The following is an 18,320-nucleotide window of genomic DNA, read 5'->3' as shown; positions in this document are numbered from 1 at the left end:
ATTAATGTTTTTTAAGGCCTAATATTTACACAATTAAATTTAAGACTTTCTAAGGACCTGCAGACACGCTGGATAAAAGCTACCCATCTGGCTCATAAAGCAGTTTAATAATATTACTATAAATATCAGAATTTGTCAGATTGTTTGTGTAGAAAGGTTACTGTCATAAGTACAACTAAATACTAAATAAAAACTGTAGTAGTTTATAGTCAAAAGTGATATTAAATCCAAGTATTGTTAACACTTTAGTATTTTTACCTAATGCTTACTATAAACTATGTAAATTCACAGTGTTTTTATAAGCATTATGAATTTTTGGAAAATAATACTGCTTGCAAATGTAAACAAAATATCTCTTTGGGATCTGTCACTGTCACATTATCATCATAATAATGATCAAAAGCACAAAAAATGCAAGTTTAGCAATAATAATAAATAACAACAAAACTGACATCAGTAATTACATTAATACCAAACAACCCCCCCCCCCCCCCCAAAAGAAAGACAAACTTAAACTTAATATCATAAAATAATAATAACCCTAGTGTGATCGAGTGTGTTAAGCACACTCACTGGTAAATTTTTGTGTTGTCACTGCGGTGCTCTCATAGTTCTTCACGCCCACAGTAACAACAGAGATACTATAGGGGCTTCCAGACTGGAGCTTGTCCAGCAAGAACCAGTTGTTCCCAGTCAGAAAGGAGCCATTGAAGGTGGACACACTAAAGTTGTATTGATTATGGTCCATGCCGTTTGGAAGGCCCCAGGTGAAGTTGATGGACTCCACAGTCTGAGACTCCACTTCAATGGAACCAGGAGGGGTGGGAACTGAACAGAAGAGGGGAAACTGTTTTGTTAGCGCTGTGTTCAAACACTTTGGGCATTTTCATACAGGTTTATAAGTTTTTATGTGTTAATGTAACTTACATGTTGCATTGCAAACATGTGGGTTTGCTATCTCATATGGTCCACTTTTGGTGATCACTTCCACACAGTAAAGCACTCCTGGTGTGAGGTTGAGAAACTCTTTCTTCACAGTAGTGTTGCTCAGATTTGTGGCGTTTCTAACCAACATTGTGCCTTTGTACAGGAGGATGGTGTAGGACCCCACCTCCCCAACTGCTTGTGTCCAACTCACTGTCATGGTAGTTGTGCTTCCTATAGCTGTGATGTCAGTAGCTGATTCAGGCTCTGTAAGTATATAGATAAATAAATGAAATTTGATGTATTATTCATTTAGAAATGGCTTAGTTTTAACTCTGCCTGAATTAGGGGTGTCACAATATACCAGTTTTGATGATAACCATTAAAAATATAATACTGATACCATCTTAATAATACACACAAGGTGAAATCCTGTTAGTAAACTACTCTTAAACTGTTCCCATTTCTAGCCGTTTCCGCTGGTTAAAGATGAATTGACAGACAAACCAATACTGTTAATATTATTTTTTTTTTATAGTTATAACAATAATATTGTTATTATGAACTCCTCTGGCCATGATAACCATGTAGTCAAAATCTGATATTGTGCCAGCCCTTTTCTGAACATATTAACTTGAAGAAATACACAGCGCTGGGTCATAGCTTATCATGTATTCTATATGCAATTAAAAATTCAAATGTATTCTGACCAAAATCAAATTTGAGAGAATTACTTCTGCAGAAAATGTGACGCAAATAAAATTCTGAAATACATTTTTTTTTTTTACTATCTGTCAGTAATTTTACACTTTAAATTTTGCAAGTTAATCTCAAAGGGGCAAAGAGAAATTGTACACATAAAGTGCAGTTTGAAGGAGGCTGGTGTAACTTCGCTGGATTTAGAGAAAATAATATGTATATAGCCTTAAATATATTCTTTTTTTGACCTACTTGGGACCAATAATTGTTCATTTAATTAATTTATGGAAACAAGTTGCCAGAATATATCAATCACTCAATGCATAACTGCATTTTTTTGTTCCTTTTGTACTGCAACTTTGATTAAGCAAATTCATCATTTTAGCCAGCCAAAATGTTTTATGTCAGAAGCTTTGAAGACACACCTGTGTAATTTGATGTGCTCTCCACTTCGGACCTGACCCCTTCTACAACTGTAAACACATCAAAAGTGTACAAGGTTCCAGGGGTCAGATCGGTGAAAGTGTAATTCTCAACTTGAGTTGAATCATTCTGAACCATCTTGGCATCCTGGAGCGCTATCACCAGGTAGGAGTAGGAAGCTTTATGGTCACTTTGTCTGAGCCACGTCAGATGAATGGTCCTTGTGCTCACACCCACTTCGAGGTTGGTCACTGCTTTGGGCACTGCAGCAAATACAGCAGAAAGTTGCATAAGACCAAAGACATTTTTGAAGTATGCTTAAACATTTTGTGCATTTAGGATATTTCTGATTTATCTGCAAATGCATATTTAAATTTAAGGCTTTACTTGTATAGCTGAATGTCTGTTCCACTGTGGATTCACTTTCCGCTGCTGCTATCGTTGTGACATTAATATCATATCTGGTTCCTGGCTCCAGGCTGGGTACATCAATGCTATTACGTTCAGCTGTTTGACTAAACAGTGCTCCTGTATTATTGTAGGCTTTAACTAAATATTTGTAATGCGGCTTGAAGCCCTGCGGATCTGACCATTTCACTTCTACTGAGGTGGTGGATTTAGGACTGGCTTTGAGGTTCAACACAGGGTTGGGCACTGGAAAAAAGACAAACAAGGAAAATTGTTAGCCAATAAGCAAGAAGAGATTTGCATCACTTGGGATATACTGATAATGTTTTGGCATGATTAATGCAGTGGTATTCAGGGCAAACAGACAAAATAATAATAATAATAATAATAAATAATAATAATAATAATAATTTAATTTTAATTTAATTATTTTATTTTATCTGTTCCATATTTAAAAAAAACTTAAACATAAGGGACTTACGGGTGAAAGCAGAATTATGAATGACCGTGCTCCATAAATTCTGAGGTCCAACTGTTTGCACAGTTATGTTGTATGAGGTTCCAGAGGAAAGCGAGGAGAGCTCTGTGTAATTGACTGAGGTGCTTTTATTTTGTACCTCACCACCCTCAGTCTGGAATTTGATATGGTAGCCGATGTTTGGAGCGCCCTCCATCATAGCAGGAGTCGCCCACTTCAGATGGAGCGAAGAGTTTGTCCTCTGAACGATGATGATGGAACCAGGAGGTGTGGGCTCTAATTGGTATGAATGACAGGTACACACTTAATACTGTCTGTTGTTATTTATGTCTGATCCGTTTTAATGATTTATACCCATTTAAAAAAACTGATTTCACTTCCAAAAAATATATCAGAAGTATATCCTTTTACCAAGCTGCACGAAATCTGAAAACAAAACCATGAAAACAGTCCCAGTAGAAGGTATACAACTTACCAGTGGCAAATAAAGATGAATCAGAAATCTCACTTAAGTCTCCAGCCACAGAGGTCACTGTGATAACATAGATTCTCCCAGGTAATAAATTAGTGAAGAGGGCTGAGGTGTCTGCTGTTATGTTGCTATACATCAGTCTCTCATTTGAGATGTTCACCACATAGTGATCAGCCCTCCCTTTAGGCAAAGTCCAGTTGATTTTCAGGTAACCAGTTCCTCGTGAAACAATCATTATGTTCTCAGGCTTCTCAGGCTCTGTTTAGTAAAGAAGTAAGAGGTGGTTTGGTTCCTTGTCAGTGTATTGTGAAAAAAAACACACTATAAATGCATGATAATTCATATCCTGAAATGGCACAATTCAATTCAATTCAGTTCAACTCATGTTTGTCACTCAGGGCAATGATGTGTTGCAGCAAGTGTATAAACATAATAAAAACATATAAAGCACAAACAATATTACACAGAAAGATACAACAGATGACATTAATCTGTACATAGTGTGACTTACACCGATGCACATTCAAGCTCCACGGGAGCAGATTAATAAGTGTTCACCATAACTCCATATGGCCTATAATAATTCAATGGGTGTTAAGGGTTAGACAAGATCTCCTAATAACAAAAACCATTTCCAGTGCAGTACACACCAACAATAGGCCATCTATAGAAATAATGGAAATAAAGTACATATATTTGTTGTAAATGCCATTTCAATTAATGAAGTGTATTTTAGTAATCTATGAACCAAACTTCCAACATACATACATACTTAACAATCTAGGGTTTGTAATAGGGCCATGTAACATAAAAACATGAATGACATTATACCACAATTTTCTGATAATCATCAAAATACTTGCCAATTAAGTTTCTGTTGACAAAGTATTAAATCAGTATTACAATATTTACTCCTTTATGACTGTAAATTGGATATCCTTGGGTTTTGGACAAAACGGGTCATTTGAAGATGTCATCTTGAGCTTTGGGAAAGACTGATTATTACCATTTTTATGGCATTTTATTGATGCAACAACTAATTGATTAGTCTAGAAAAACAAAAAAGATTAATCACCAAATCACCAAAAAATAATCATTAAGGCCCTAAATAAAAAAAAATCTGTTTTTAGCTGCCTTTTTTGACCCCATTCCCCACAAACCCTGTACAATTACAAATTAAATGTTACAGCAACACTTTACTTTAAGTTCCCCTATTTAACACAATAGGTAGAAAATAAACAATAAATAAATGGTGTATATTACACTATAATGTAGTTAAACATATGCTTTAAGTGTTAATGGTTATATATTAATTGATAAAAGGTCACCTGTAACTTCTGTGGGCACCAAAGTGAAGGCTGATATGCAAGCCAATAATAAATGACAAAATAGTAAAGTAGAGCGATAATAATATAAAATATATTTTTCACAGGGGTAGTCATAATTATTGACATTGTCCTTGTATTTCTGCTTACAGCTTCATTATGGTGTGTCATGAACAAAACATTTGTTTCATGTTTGTACAAAATGACAGGAAACCAGATCATCATGAAAAAAAAAAAGATGAACCTACTTGTGAAGGTAGTTGTGAGGGTTTCTTCTCCTTTGTTTGAGGGATTTACAGCAACAGCAGCCACTGTAATGTTGTACTGGGATCCCGGGATTAAATTATTGATAATGAAGAAGGTTACATTTGTGGTGTCACTAATGGGGTCTCTACCGGCAGTCCACTGAACGAAGTACGAGGTAGCATTGCCCTCTAGGTTAGTCCAGTCCAGAGAGACAGACGTCGTTGTGACATTGGTTATGGAGAGATTCCCGACCTTAGCAGGTTCTGTGAATGTAAAAAAATCACAAAATATGAAAAAAAAACATACAACAAAGCATGTTTCTGATTTTTCTGGAACCAATGGGAATGTGTAAATGGGAAAAACCTCTGGAGTGACTTTTATCTCTATGGTGCATTTATAATTTGGAGATTTTTAATAAAGGTCGGCTTACTTGTGACTGAGTTGAATGTGTAACCCTCTCCTTTTGTGCGATTGTCTCCAGCTATGGCAGTTATTGTGATTATGTAGGTAGTACCGGGGATCAGGTCTGACAGCACAGTAAAAGTATTGTTGGTGTATATGATCAATAGCACTCCATTGTTATGCCACTCCACCCGGTACAGGAACACCTCACCAGGAGGTGACGTCCAGTTCACAAAGATGGAGGACGTGTTTGTGAAGTCAGTATGTTTCCCAATTTGACCGGGTCCTAAAGCACAAATAAAAAAGGAGAGGAAATAAAGCAAAACATCGAAATAAAAATGCAAAACATACAACAGACATCCTCATGTTAGAAAAGGAAGCATTTGTGTACACATTAGGGCAGCGGTTCATGTTTAATGTTTTTGCCTTTATTTGACGGGATATAACTGAAGTGTGAAAGGGGGAGAGAAAGGGATGACATGCTGCAAAGGGCCAAGAGCTGAAAGGAAACCTGCAATTGCGATAAGGATATTGCCTTTCTACATGGGGAGCCACTCTATTCACTCAACAACCGGGCACCCAAAATATGTCATGTTTGTAAAAAACACACTTCATTTTGAAGGTCAGTGAAATTCAAGCACAGAGCTTTTACTTTGAAGTGCCATAACGGTTTATTCTTGCAATATGTTTTAATTTGTTGTGTTCTAACCAAGGCCATGTTTTGTTTAGATTTTGTGATAAAACCAAATATGTCCTATTAAATTATAAAGTGTGAACCTTAAAGTGATGACTAAGGAGAAATCTGGACCCCGTGACTAAACCAGTTGGGAACAAATAAATTGGGGTATAAGGGACATCATGAGCAAGTTTGTTACACATTTCTCATGGTTCAAAGCCAGAACCATGATCGAGTGTACAACTCTGCACCAGTTAAAATCACTGCAGTCTTCTTCAACAGGTGACCTCAGCACATTGAAATGCTTACTTACTTGTGTACTGAGAAATGGCTTCACTGCGTCCTTCAGTACTGCTGTCACCTGCCACTGCAGTGACAGTTATTTCATACTGGACACCGGCAGTCAGGTTAGTAATGTTTTTATGTGCTTCAGTCACATTGTCACGGCCAGTTACATTTCCATGAGTCCACTGAACTCTATAGAAAGAGCTCTTTCCCTCTGGTTTAGTCCACATCAGAGATATAGAGGATGTTGTGATTTCACTGACATTGAGGTTCCTGACTACTTCAGGCTCTGTGAGGGAACAGAGAGGGGAACGCAATGTAGAAAGACGACAGTGAAACATGAATACATGAAACTTTATCAGAAAAAACATCAAGTCAGGTTTAAATCTCAGTTGTTCAGTTTCACTGGAGGATAACTGGAACTGACTATAATGGAAAAATATAGGCTTATAAACTACTGCACTTCTTACTTGTATACAGTGAAATCGTCTTTGCCTCTCCTAAAGTTTTCTGATCTCCAGCCACCGAAACTATGGTAAAGTTGTACTGCTCTCCTGCAGTCAGATCAGTGATGTTTATGTGTGTTTCATTCAAAATACGAGTCAGATTCAAATTTCCATCAATCCACTGAACTCTATAGAAAGAGCTCTTTCCCTCTGGTTCAGTCCAGCTCAGAGACACAGAGGACGTTGTGATTTCACTGACATTGAGGTTCCTGATTACTTCAGGCTCTGTGAGGGAACAGGAGTTATATGGGGAAATAAATACTTTTAAAAACCATTTCATCACACAAATTTGTGAGCGAATCAAAGTCACAAACATAATATTGCAACTCAAGCTATGTTGCATTATGTAGCTGCTTCAATGTAGCCGGAGATTCATCTAGCATTGTTGTGTCGTCACACTTCAACAAGCAAAGCCCCTCATCTGACTTCTGATATAATGGAGTAATAGCAGTTTGAAACAAAGACCTCCCTGGATCACTGACCCTCTTACCCTGAATATGTGGTACGCCACTTTGTGAGAAACCTCATTTCAAAGCTGTAATCATGACCTGAGTTTTTGGCTAAAGCTGATAGGCAAACACAGAAAACAAGCCAGAGCGTTGCTCCACAGGTGAGCTCTCTTGTCATCACCATGGTCCAGTGCAAAAACAGCATCATTTTAGCTGATGCCCAAACCAGCAGTGAACCAGCTCTCCTCTGAGAGGACTTGTTATTCGACATCCGGACTTTTCTCATTGTAACCTCAAAGATTCATCCTGTTTATGATCACTGCAGACAGTCTTGTCCCCCCAAGCTGACAGTCTGAACCACACTGAAATGCTTACTTACTTGTGTACTGAGAAACAGCTTCACTGCGTCCTTCAGTACTGCCGTCACCTGCCACTGCAGTGACAGTTATTTCATACTGGACACCGGCAGTCAGGTTAGTAATGTTTATATGTGCTTCAGTCACATTGTCACTGTCAGTTACATTTTCATCAGTCCACTGAACTCTATAGAAAGAGCTCTTTCCCTCTGGTTTAGTCCACATCAGAGATATAGAGGATGTTGTGGTTTCACTGACAGTGAGGTTCCTGACTACTTCAGGCTCTGAGGACAGAGAGGTGAACGCAATGTAGAAAAGACGACAGTGAAACATGAATACATGAAACTTTATCAGAAAAAGCACCAAGTCAGGTTTAAATCTCAGTTGTTCAGTTTCACTGGAGGACAACTGGAACTGACTATAATGGAAAAATATAGGCTTATAAACTACTGCACTTCTTACTTGTATACAGTGAAATCGTCTTTGCCTCTCCTAAAGTTTTCTGATCTCCAGCCACCGAAACTATGGTAAAGTTGTACTGCTCTCCTGCAGTCAGATCAGTGATGTTTATGTGTGTTTCATTCAAAATACGACTGTGATTCAAATTTCCATCAATCCACTGAACCCTATAGAAAGAGCTCTTTCCCTCTGGTTCAGTCCAGCTCAGAGACACAGAGGACGTTGTGATTTCACTGACATTGAGGTTCCTGACTACTTCAGGCTCTGTGAGGGAACAGGAGTTATATGGGGAAATAAATACTTTTAAAAACCATTTCATCACACAAATTTTGTAAGCGAATCAAAGTCACAAACATAATATTGCAACTCAAGCCATGTTGCATTATGTAGCTGCTTCAATGTAGCCGGAGATTCATCTAGCATTGTTGTGTCGTCACACTTCAACAAGCAAAGCCCCTCATCTGACTTCTGATATAATGGAGTAATAGCAGTTTGAAACAAAGACCTCCCTGGATCACTGACCCTCTTACCCTGAATATGTGGTACGCCACTTTGTGAGAAACCTCATTTCAAAGCTGTAATTATGACCTGAGTTTTTGGCTAAAGCTGATTGGCAAACACAGAAAACAAGCCAGAGCGTTGCTCCACAGGTGAGCTCTCTTGTCATCACCATGGTCCAGTGCAAAAACAGCATCATTTTAGCTGATGCCCAAACCAGCAGTGAACCAGCTCTCCTCTGAGAGGACTTGTTATTCAACATCCGGACTTTTCTCATTGTAACCTCAAAGATTCATCCTGTTTATGATCACTGCAGACAGTCTTTGTCCCCCCAAGCTGACAGTCTGAACCACACTGAAATGCTTACTTACTTGTATACTGAGAAACAGCTTCACTGCGTCCTTCAGTACTGCTGTCACCTGCCACTGCAGTGACAGTTATTTCATACTGGACACCGGCAGTCAGGTTAGTAATGTTTATATGTGCTTCAGTCACATTGCCACTGTCAGTTACATTTCCATCAGTCCACTGAACTCTATAGAAAGAGCTCTTTCCCTCTGGTTTAGTCCAGGTCAGAGACACAGAGGACGTTGTGATTTCACTGACATTGAGGTTCCTGACTACTTCAGGCTCTGAGGACAGAGAGGCGAACGCAATGTAGAAAAGATGACAGTGAAACATGAATACATGAAACTTTATCAGAAAAAGCACCAAGTCAGGTTTAAATCTCAGTTGTTCAGTTTCACTGGAGGACAACTGGAACTGACTATAATGGAAAAATATAGGCTTATAAACTACTGCACTTCTTACTTGTATACAGTGAAAATCGTCTTTGCCTCTCCTAAAGTTTTCTGATCTCCAGCCACCGAAACAACGGTAAAGTTGTACTGCTCTCCTGCAGTCAGCTCAGTGATGTTTATGTGTGTTTCATTCAAAATATGAGTCTGATTCAAATTTCCATCAATCCACTGAACTCTATAGAAAGAGCTCTTTCCCTCTGGTTCAGTCCAGCTCAGAGACACAGAGGACGTTGTGATTTCACTGACATTGAGGTTCCTGACTACTTCAGGCTCTGCGAGGGAACAAGAGTTATATGGGGAAATAAATACTTTTAAAAACCATTTCATCACACAAATTTGTGAGCGAATCAAAGTCACAAACATAATATTGCAACTCAAGCCATGTTGCATTATGTAGCTGCTTCAATGTAGCCGGAGATTCATCTAGCATTGTTGTGTCGTCACACTTCAACAAGCAAAGCCCCTCATCTGACTTCTGATATAATGGAGTAATAGCAGTTTGAAACAAAGACCTCCCTGGATCACTGACCCTCTTACCCTGAATATGTGGTACGCCACTTTGTGAGAAACCTCATTTCAAAGCTGTAATTATGACCTGAGTTTTTGGCTAAAGCTGATTGGCAAACACAGAAAACAAGCCAGAGCGTTGCTCCACAGGTGAGCTCTCTTGTCATCACCATGGTCCAGTGCAAAAACAGCATCATTTTAGCTGATGCCCAAACCAGCAGTGAACCAGCTCTCCTCTGAGAGGACTTGTTATTCAACATCCGGACTTTTCTCATTGTAACCTCAAAGATTCATCCTGTTTATGATCACTGCAGACAGTCTTGTCCCCCCAAGCTGACAGTCTGAACCACACTGAAATGCTTACTTACTTGTATACTGAGAAACAGCTTCACTGCGTCCTTCAGTACTGCTGTCACCTGCCACTGCAGTGACAGTTATTTCATACTGGACACCGGCAGTCAGGTTAGTAATGTTTATATGTGCTTCAGTCACATTGCCACTGTCAGTTACATTTCCATCAGTCCACTGAACTCTATAGAAAGAGCTCTTTCCCTCTGGTTTAGTCCAGGTCAGAGACACAGAGGACGTTGTGATTTCACTGACATTGAGGTTCCTGACTACTTCAGGCTCTGAGGACAGAGAGGCGAACGCAATGTAGAAAAGATGACAGTGAAACATGAATACATGAAACTTTATCAGAAAAAGCACCAAGTCAGGTTTAAATCTCAGTTGTTCAGTTTCACTGGAGGACAACTGGAACTGACTATAATGGAAAAATATAGGCTTATAAACTACTGCACTTCTTACTTGTATACAGTGAAATCGTCTTTGCCTCTCCTAAAGTTTTCTGATCTCCAGCCACCGAAACAACGGTAAAGTTGTACTGCTCTCCTGCAGTCAGCTCAGTGATGTTTATGTGTGTTTCATTCAAAATATGAGTCTGATTCAAATTTCCATCAATCCACTGAACTCTATAGAAAGAGCTCTTTCCCTCTGGTTCAGTCCAGCTCAGAGACACAGAGGACGTTGTGATTTCACTGACATTGAGGTTCCTGACTACTTCAGGCTCTGCGAGGGAACAAGAGTTATATGGGGAAATAAATACTTTTAAAAACCATTTCATCACACAAATTTGTGAGCGAATCAAAGTCACAAACATAATATTGCAACTCAAGCCATGTTGCATTATGTAGCTGCTTCAATGTAGCCGGAGATTCATCTAGCATTGTTGTGTCGTCACACTTCAACAAGCAAAGCCCCTCATCTGACTTCTGATATAATGGAGTAATAGCAGTTTGAAACAAAGACCTCCCTGGATCACTGACCCTCTTACCCTGAATATGTGGTACGCCACTTTGTGAGAAACCTCATTTCAAAGCTGTAATTATGACCTGAGTTTTTGGCTAAAGCTGATTGGCAAACACAGAAAACAAGCCAGAGCGTTGCTCCACAGGTGAGCTCTCTTGTCATCACCATGGTCCAGTGCAAAAACAGCATCATTTTAGCTGATGCCCAAACCAGCAGTGAACCAGCTCTCCTCTGAGAGGACTTGTTATTCAACATCCGGACTTTTCTCATTGTAACCTCAAAGATTCATCCTGTTTATGATCACTGCAGACAGTCTTGTCCCCCCAAGCTGACAGTCTGAACCACACTGAAATGCTTACTTACTTGTATACTGAGAAACAGCTTCACTGCGTCCTTCAGTACTGCTGTCACCTGCCACTGCAGTGACAGTTATTTCATACTGGACACCGGCAGTCAGGTTAGTAATGTTTATATGTGTTTCAGTCACATTGCCACTGTCAGTTACATTTCCATCAGTCCACTGAACTCTATAGAAAGAGCTCTTTCCCTCTGGTTTAGTCCAGGTCAGAGACACAGAGGACGTTGTGATTTCACTGACATTGAGGTTCCTGACTACTTCAGGCTCTGAGGACAGAGAGGCGAACGCAATGTAGAAAAGATGACAGTGAAACATGAATACATGAAACTTTATCAGAAAAAGCACCAAGTCAGGTTTAAATCTCAGTTGTTCAGTTTCACTGGAGGACAACTGGAACTGACTATAATGGAAAAATATAGGCTTATAAACTACTGCACTTCTTACTTGTATACAGTGAAATCGTCTTTGCCTCTCCTAAAGTTTTCTGATCTCCAGCCACCGAAACAACGGTAAAGTTGTACTGCTCTCCTGCAGTCAGCTCAGTGATGTTTATGTGTGTTTCATTCAAAATATGAGTCTGATTCAAATTTCCATCAATCCACTGAACTCTATAGAAAGAGCTCTTTCCCTCTGGTTCAGTCCAGGTCAGAGACACAGAGGACGTTGTGATTTCACTGACATTGAGGTTCCTGACTACTTCAGGCTCTGCGAGGGAACAAGAGTTATATGGGGAAATAAATACTTTTAAAAACCATTTCATCACACAAATTTGTGAGCGAATCAAAGTCACAAACATAATATTGCAACTCAAGCCATGTTGCATTATGTAGCTGCTTCAATGTAGCCGGAGATTCATCTAGCATTGTTGTGTCGTCACACTTCAACAAGCAAAGCCCCTCATCTGACTTCTGATATAATGGAGTAATAGCAGTTTGAAACAAAGACCTCCCTGGATCACTGACCCTCTTACCCTGAATATGTGGTACGCCACTTTGTGAGAAACCTCATTTCAAAGCTGTAATTATGACCTGAGTTTTTGGCTAAAGCTGATTGGCAAACACAGAAAACAAGCCAGAGCGTTGCTCCACAGGTGAGCTCTCTTGTCATCACCATGGTCCAGTGCAAAAACAGCATCATTTTAGCTGATGCCCAAACCAGCAGTGAACCAGCTCTCCTCTGAGAGGACTTGTTATTCAACATCCGGACTTTTCTCATTGTAACCTCAAAGATTCATCCTGTTTATGATCACTGCAGACAGTCTTGTCCCCCCAAGCTGACAGTCTGAACCACACTGAAATGCTTACTTACTTGTATACTGAGAAACAGCTTCACTGCGTCCTTCAGTACTGCTGTCACCTGCCACTGCAGTGACAGTTATTTCATACTGGACACCGGCAGTCAGGTTAGTAATGTTTATGTGTGTTTCAGTCACATTGCCACTGTCAGTTACATTTCCATCAGTCCACTGAACTCTATAGAAAGAGCTCTTTCCCTCTGGTTTAGTCCAGGTCAGAGACACAGAGGACGTTGTGATTTCACTGACATTGAGGTTCCTGACTACTTCAGGCTCTGAGGACAGAGAGGCGAACGCAATGTAGAAAAGATGACAGTGAAACATGAATACATGAAACTTTATCAGAAAAAGCACCAAGTCAGGTTTAAATCTCAGTTGTTCAGTTTCACTGGAGGACAACTGGAACTGACTATAATGGAAAAATATAGGCTTATAAACTACTGCACTTCTTACTTGTATACAGTGAAATCGTCTTTGCCTCTCCTAAAGTTTTCTGATCTCCAGCCACCGAAACAACGGTAAAGTTGTACTGCTCTCCTGCAGTCAGCTCAGTGATGTTGTTTATGTGTGTTTCATTCAAAATATGAGTCTGATTCAAATTTCCATCAATCCACTGAACTCTATAGAAAGAGCTCTTTCCCTCTGGTTCAGTCCAGCTCAGAGACACAGAGGACGTTGTGATTTCACTGACATTGAGGTTCCTGACTACTTCAGGCTCTGCGAGGGAACAAGAGTTATATGGGGAAATAAATACTTTTAAAAACCATTTCATCACACAAATTTGTGAGCGAATCAAAGTCACAAACATAATATTGCAACTCAAGCCATGTTGCATTATGTAGCTGCTTCAATGTAGCCGGAGATTCATCTAGCATTGTTGTGTCGTCACACTTCAACAAGCAAAGCCCCTCATCTGACTTCTGATATAATGGAGTAATAGCAGTTTGAAACAAAGACCTCCCTGGATCACTGACCCTCTTACCCTGAATATGTGGTACGCCACTTTGTGAGAAACCTCATTTCAAAGCTGTAATTATGACCTGAGTTTTTGGCTAAAGCTGATTGGCAAACACAGAAAACAAGCCAGAGCGTTGCTCCACAGGTGAGCTCTCTTGTCATCACCATGGTCCAGTGCAAAAACAGCATCATTTTAGCTGATGCCCAAACCAGCAGTGAACCAGCTCTCCTCTGAGAGGACTTGTTATTCAACATCCGGACTTTTCTCATTGTAACCTCAAAGATTCATCCTGTTTATGATCACTGCAGACAGTCTTGTCCCCCCAAGCTGACAGTCTGAACCACACTGAAATGCTTACTTACTTGTGTACTGAGAAACAGCTTCACTGCGTCCTTCAGTACTGCCGTCACCTGCCACTGCAGTGACAGTTATTTCATACTGGACACCGGCAGTCAGGTTAGTAATGTTTATATGTGCTTCAGTCACATTGCCACTGTCAGTTACATTTCCATCAGTCCACTGAACTCTATAGAAAGAGCTCTTTCCCTCTGGTTTAGTCCACATCAGAGATATAGAGGATGTTGTGATTTCACTGACATTGAGGTTCCTGACTACTTCAGGCTCTGAGGACAGAGAGGCGAACGCAATGTAGAAAAGACGACAGTGAAACATGAATACATGAAACTTTATCAGAAAAAGCACCAAGTCAGGTTTAAATCTCAGTTGTTCAGTTTCACTGAAGGATAACTGGAACTGACTATAATGGAAAAATATAGGCTTATAAACTACTGCACTTCTTACTTGTATACAGTGAAATCGTCTTTGCCTCTCCTAAAGTTTTCTGATCTCCAGCCACCGAAACAACGGTAAAGTTGTACTGCTCTCCTGCAGTCAGCTCAGTGATGTTTATGTGTGTTTCATTCAAAATACGAGTCAGATTCAAATTTCCATCAATCCACTGAACTCTATAGAAAGAGCTCTTTCCCTCTGGTTTAGTCCAGCTCAGAGACACAGAGGACGTTGTGATTTCACTGACATTGAGGTTCCTGACTACTTCAGGCTCTGCGAGGGAACAAGAGTTATATGGGGAAATAAATACTTTTAAAAACCATTTCATCACACAAATTTGTGAGCGAATCAAAGTCACAAACATAATATTGCAACTCAAGCTATGTTGCATTATGTAGCTGCTTCAATGTAGCCGGAGATTCATCTAGCATTGTTGTGTCGTCACACTTCAACAAGCAAAGCCCCTCATCTGACTTCTGATATAATGGAGTAATAGCAGTTTGAAACAAAGACCTCCCTGGATCACTGACCCTCTTACCCTGAATATGTGGTACGCCACTTTGTGAGAAACCTCATTTCAAAGCTGTAATTATGACCTGAGTTTTTGGCTAAAGCTGATTGGCAAACACAGAAAACAAGCCAGAGCGTTGCTCCACAGGTGAGCTCTCTTGTCATCACCATGGTCCAGTGCAAAAACAGCATCATTTTAGCTGATGCCCAAACCAGCAGTGAACCAGCTCTCCTCTGAGAGGACTTGTTATTCAACATCCGGACTTTTCTCATTGTAACCTCAAAGATTCATCCTGTTTATGATCACTGCAGACAGTCTTGTCCCCCCAAGCTGACAGTCTGAACCACACTGAAATGCTTACTTACTTGTGTACTGAGAAACAGCTTCACTGCGTCCTTCAGTACTGCCGTCACCTGCCACTGCAGTGACAGTTATTTCATACTGGACACCGGCAGTCAGGTTAGTAATGTTTATATGTGCTTCAGTCACATTGCCACTGTCAGTTACATTTCCATCAGTCCACTGAACTCTATAGAAAGAGCTCTTTCCCTCTGGTTTAGTCCAGGTCAGAGATATAGAGGACGTTGTGATTTCACTGACATTGAGGTTCCTGACTACTTCAGGCTCTGAGGACAGAGAGGCGAACGCAATGTAGAAAAGATGACAGTGAAACATGAATACATGAAACTTTATCAGAAAAAGCACCAAGTCAGGTTTAAATCTCAGTTGTTCAGTTTCACTGGAGGACAACTGGAACTGACTATAATGGAAAAATATAGGCTTATAAACTACTGCACTTCTTACTTGTATACAGTGAAATCGTCTTTGCCTCTCCTAAAGTTTTCTGATCTCCAGCCACCGAAACAACGGTAAAGTTGTACTGCTCTCCTGCAGTCAGCTCAGTGATGTTTATGTGTGTTTCATTCAAAATATGAGTCTGATTCAAATTTCCATCAATCCACTGAACTCTATAGAAAGAGCTCTTTCCCTCTGGTTCAGTCCAGCTCAGAGACACAGAGGACGTTGTGATTTCACTGACATTGAGGTTCCTGACTACTTCAGGCTCTGCGAGGGAACAAGAGTTATATGGGGAAATAAATACTTTTAAAAACCATTTCATCACACAAATTTGTGAGCGAATCAAAGTCACAAACATAATATTGCAACTCAAGCCATGTTGCATTATGTAGCTGCTTCAATGTAGCCGGAGATTCATCTAGCATTGTTGTGTCGTCACACTTCAACAAGCAAAGCCCCTCATCTGACTTCTGATATAATGGAGTAATAGCAGTTTGAAACAAAGACCTCCCTGGATCACTGACCCTCTTACCCTGAATATGTGGTACGCCACTTTGTGAGAAACCTCATTTCAAAGCTGTAATTATGACCTGAGTTTTTGGCTAAAGCTGATTGGCAAACACAGAAAACAAGCCAGAGCGTTGCTCCACAGGTGAGCTCTCTTGTCATCACCATGGTCCAGTGCAAAAACAGCATCATTTTAGCTGATGCCCAAACCAGCAGTGAACCAGCTCTCCTCTGAGAGGACTTGTTATTAGACATCCGGACTTTTCTCATTGTAACCTCAAAGATTCATCCTGTTTATGATCACTGCAGACAGTCTTGTCCCCCCAAGCTGACAGTCTGAACCACACTGAAATGCTTACTTACTTGTGTACTGAGAAACAGCTTCACTGCGTCCTTCAGTACTGCCGTCACCTGCCACTGCAGTGACAGTTATTTCATACTGGACACCGGCAGTCAGGTTAGTAATGTTTATATGTGCTTCAGTCACATTGTCACTGTCAGTTACATTTCCATCAGTCCACTGAACTCTATAGAAAGAGCTCTTTCCCTCTGGTTTAGTCCACATCAGAGATATAGAGGATGTTGTGATTTCACTGACATTGAGGTTCCTGACTACTTCAGGCTCTGTGAGGGAACATGAGTTATATGGTGAAATAAATAGTTTTAAAAATCATTTCATCACAGAAATTTGTAAGCGAGTCAAAGTCACAAACGTAACATTGCAACCAGAGCCGTGCAACATTATTAAGCTGCTGAGATGCAGCTGGAAGTTCATCTAGCATCTTTTTGATTTCATCACAGACTGGATCAAAGAAGTGTACACAGCCTCCATGTCTAGATTAAACATAAGTATATGAGGAAATGGACCTGCTTTTTACTTGACTTATTACCTCAGTAAACATTTTGAACCACATTTAAAGTGTTTCTTTGGCAATTTTCAACAGGCTTTCGCCCACATCTTTCAAGCGCCTAGATCTCTCTCTCCCTCTTTCTTGATTAAAATGTTTTCAGAAACATATTTTAGCACACTGTTGAAATATTGTAAGACATTGTTTGCTATCAGCTGGCCACCTTATTATTTCTGGTGGGAAAACCTGCGTGACACCATTGTTCCAGTGTGACGCAGTGCATCCTGTAGGTTTGCTACCTCTTGAGCAAAAGAAAATGCCACACCCAATTTCCTCTGTTTTTTCTGGTCATGTAGTACCAACCTTTTAGTATTTGCATCTTTCTGCTACATAGGAAAGCCGAGCTTTGTGAAAAGATCATGTTTCCAGCAGTAAAACACGTCTCTAAATGCTTACTTACTTGTGTACTGAGAAACAGCTTCACTCCGTCCTTCAGTGCTGCCATCATCTGCCACTGCAGTGACAGTTATTTCATACTGGACACCAGCAGTCAGGTTGTTGACATTTATTTTTGTGTCATTGACACTGACAGTTGTCCCATTATTCCACTGAACTCTATAGAAAGAGCTCTTTCCCTCTGGTTTAGTCCACATCAGAAGTATAGAGGATGTTGTGATTTCAGTTTTATTGACAGCAAGGTCCCTGACTTCTCCAGGCTCTGTGCATGAGAGAAAAGTCATTGGGGGGGAAAGAATTCATAATTCGTGTTCTCAGCATTAGTCTAACACAATATTACCATCTCTGTATTTGTTATCTGCGATTATTCATACTCAGAGAGCTTTGTTGGACACATATGCTCAATTAGCAGCAATGCTGCAGGTATTATAGAGGGTTACAGACATGTTTTAGGTCTGAAATATGAGTGGTATCTAACCAAACAAAACACACTTACTGGTGGTGGCCTCTGTGCAGCAGTTCAGACAATGAAGGAAGATTTTGTAGACTGTTCCAGGAGTCAAATTAGTTATCGAACCCT

The 18,320-nt window shown here is 40.0% G+C and overlaps 2 protein-coding genes across 4 annotated transcripts in view; both read right to left on the bottom strand.

Annotated features, from left to right (window-relative positions):
- ptprja (protein tyrosine phosphatase receptor type Ja) overlaps positions 1-9,415 on the bottom strand; it is a 19,963-nt gene extending 10,548 nt beyond the window's left edge. Inside the window, exons 1-12 of one of the 3 annotated variants that reach the window (XM_042496696.1) lie at positions 8,978-9,415; positions 8,112-8,372; positions 7,673-7,933; positions 6,367-6,627; positions 5,406-5,663; positions 4,978-5,238; positions 3,408-3,662; positions 2,936-3,208; positions 2,434-2,700; positions 2,049-2,309; positions 928-1,191; positions 574-828 (exon numbers count right to left, since the gene is read on the bottom strand). In XM_042496696.1, coding sequence (XP_042352630.1) covers positions 574-828; positions 928-1,191; positions 2,049-2,309; positions 2,434-2,700; positions 2,936-3,208; positions 3,408-3,662; positions 4,978-5,238; positions 5,406-5,663; positions 6,367-6,627; positions 7,673-7,933; positions 8,112-8,372; positions 8,978-9,287 — 3,187 coding nt within the window. In that variant the 5' untranslated portion in view covers positions 9,288-9,415. The remainder of the gene's footprint in view (positions 1-573; positions 829-927; positions 1,192-2,048; positions 2,310-2,433; positions 2,701-2,935; positions 3,209-3,407; positions 3,663-4,977; positions 5,239-5,405; positions 5,664-6,366; positions 6,628-7,672; positions 7,934-8,111; positions 8,373-8,977) is intronic. The other 2 variants (XM_042496697.1, XM_042496698.1) reach the window with 2 other exon arrangements.
- Positions 9,413-18,320, bottom strand: LOC121950167 (receptor-type tyrosine-protein phosphatase eta). The gene is made up of 14 exons (XM_042496089.1): positions 18,237-18,320; positions 17,745-18,002; positions 16,800-17,060; positions 15,936-16,196; positions 15,497-15,757; positions 14,633-14,893; positions 14,194-14,454; positions 13,327-13,590; positions 12,888-13,148; positions 12,024-12,284; positions 11,585-11,845; positions 10,721-10,981; positions 10,282-10,542; positions 9,413-9,678 (listed from the first exon to the last, which is right to left on the bottom strand). Exons 2-14 carry the CDS (start codon positions 17,935-17,937, stop codon positions 9,413-9,415), a joined length of 3,333 nt encoding a protein of 1,110 aa, XP_042352023.1. The 5' UTR covers positions 17,938-18,002; positions 18,237-18,320.

This window comes from Plectropomus leopardus, chromosome 11 (assembly GCF_008729295.1).
Source record: "Plectropomus leopardus isolate mb chromosome 11, YSFRI_Pleo_2.0, whole genome shotgun sequence".
Taxonomy (NCBI): domain Eukaryota; kingdom Metazoa; phylum Chordata; class Actinopteri; order Perciformes; family Serranidae; genus Plectropomus; species Plectropomus leopardus.
Note: the sequence above shows the minus strand (reverse complement) of the source record. Positions and strands in the feature narration are given on the sequence as shown.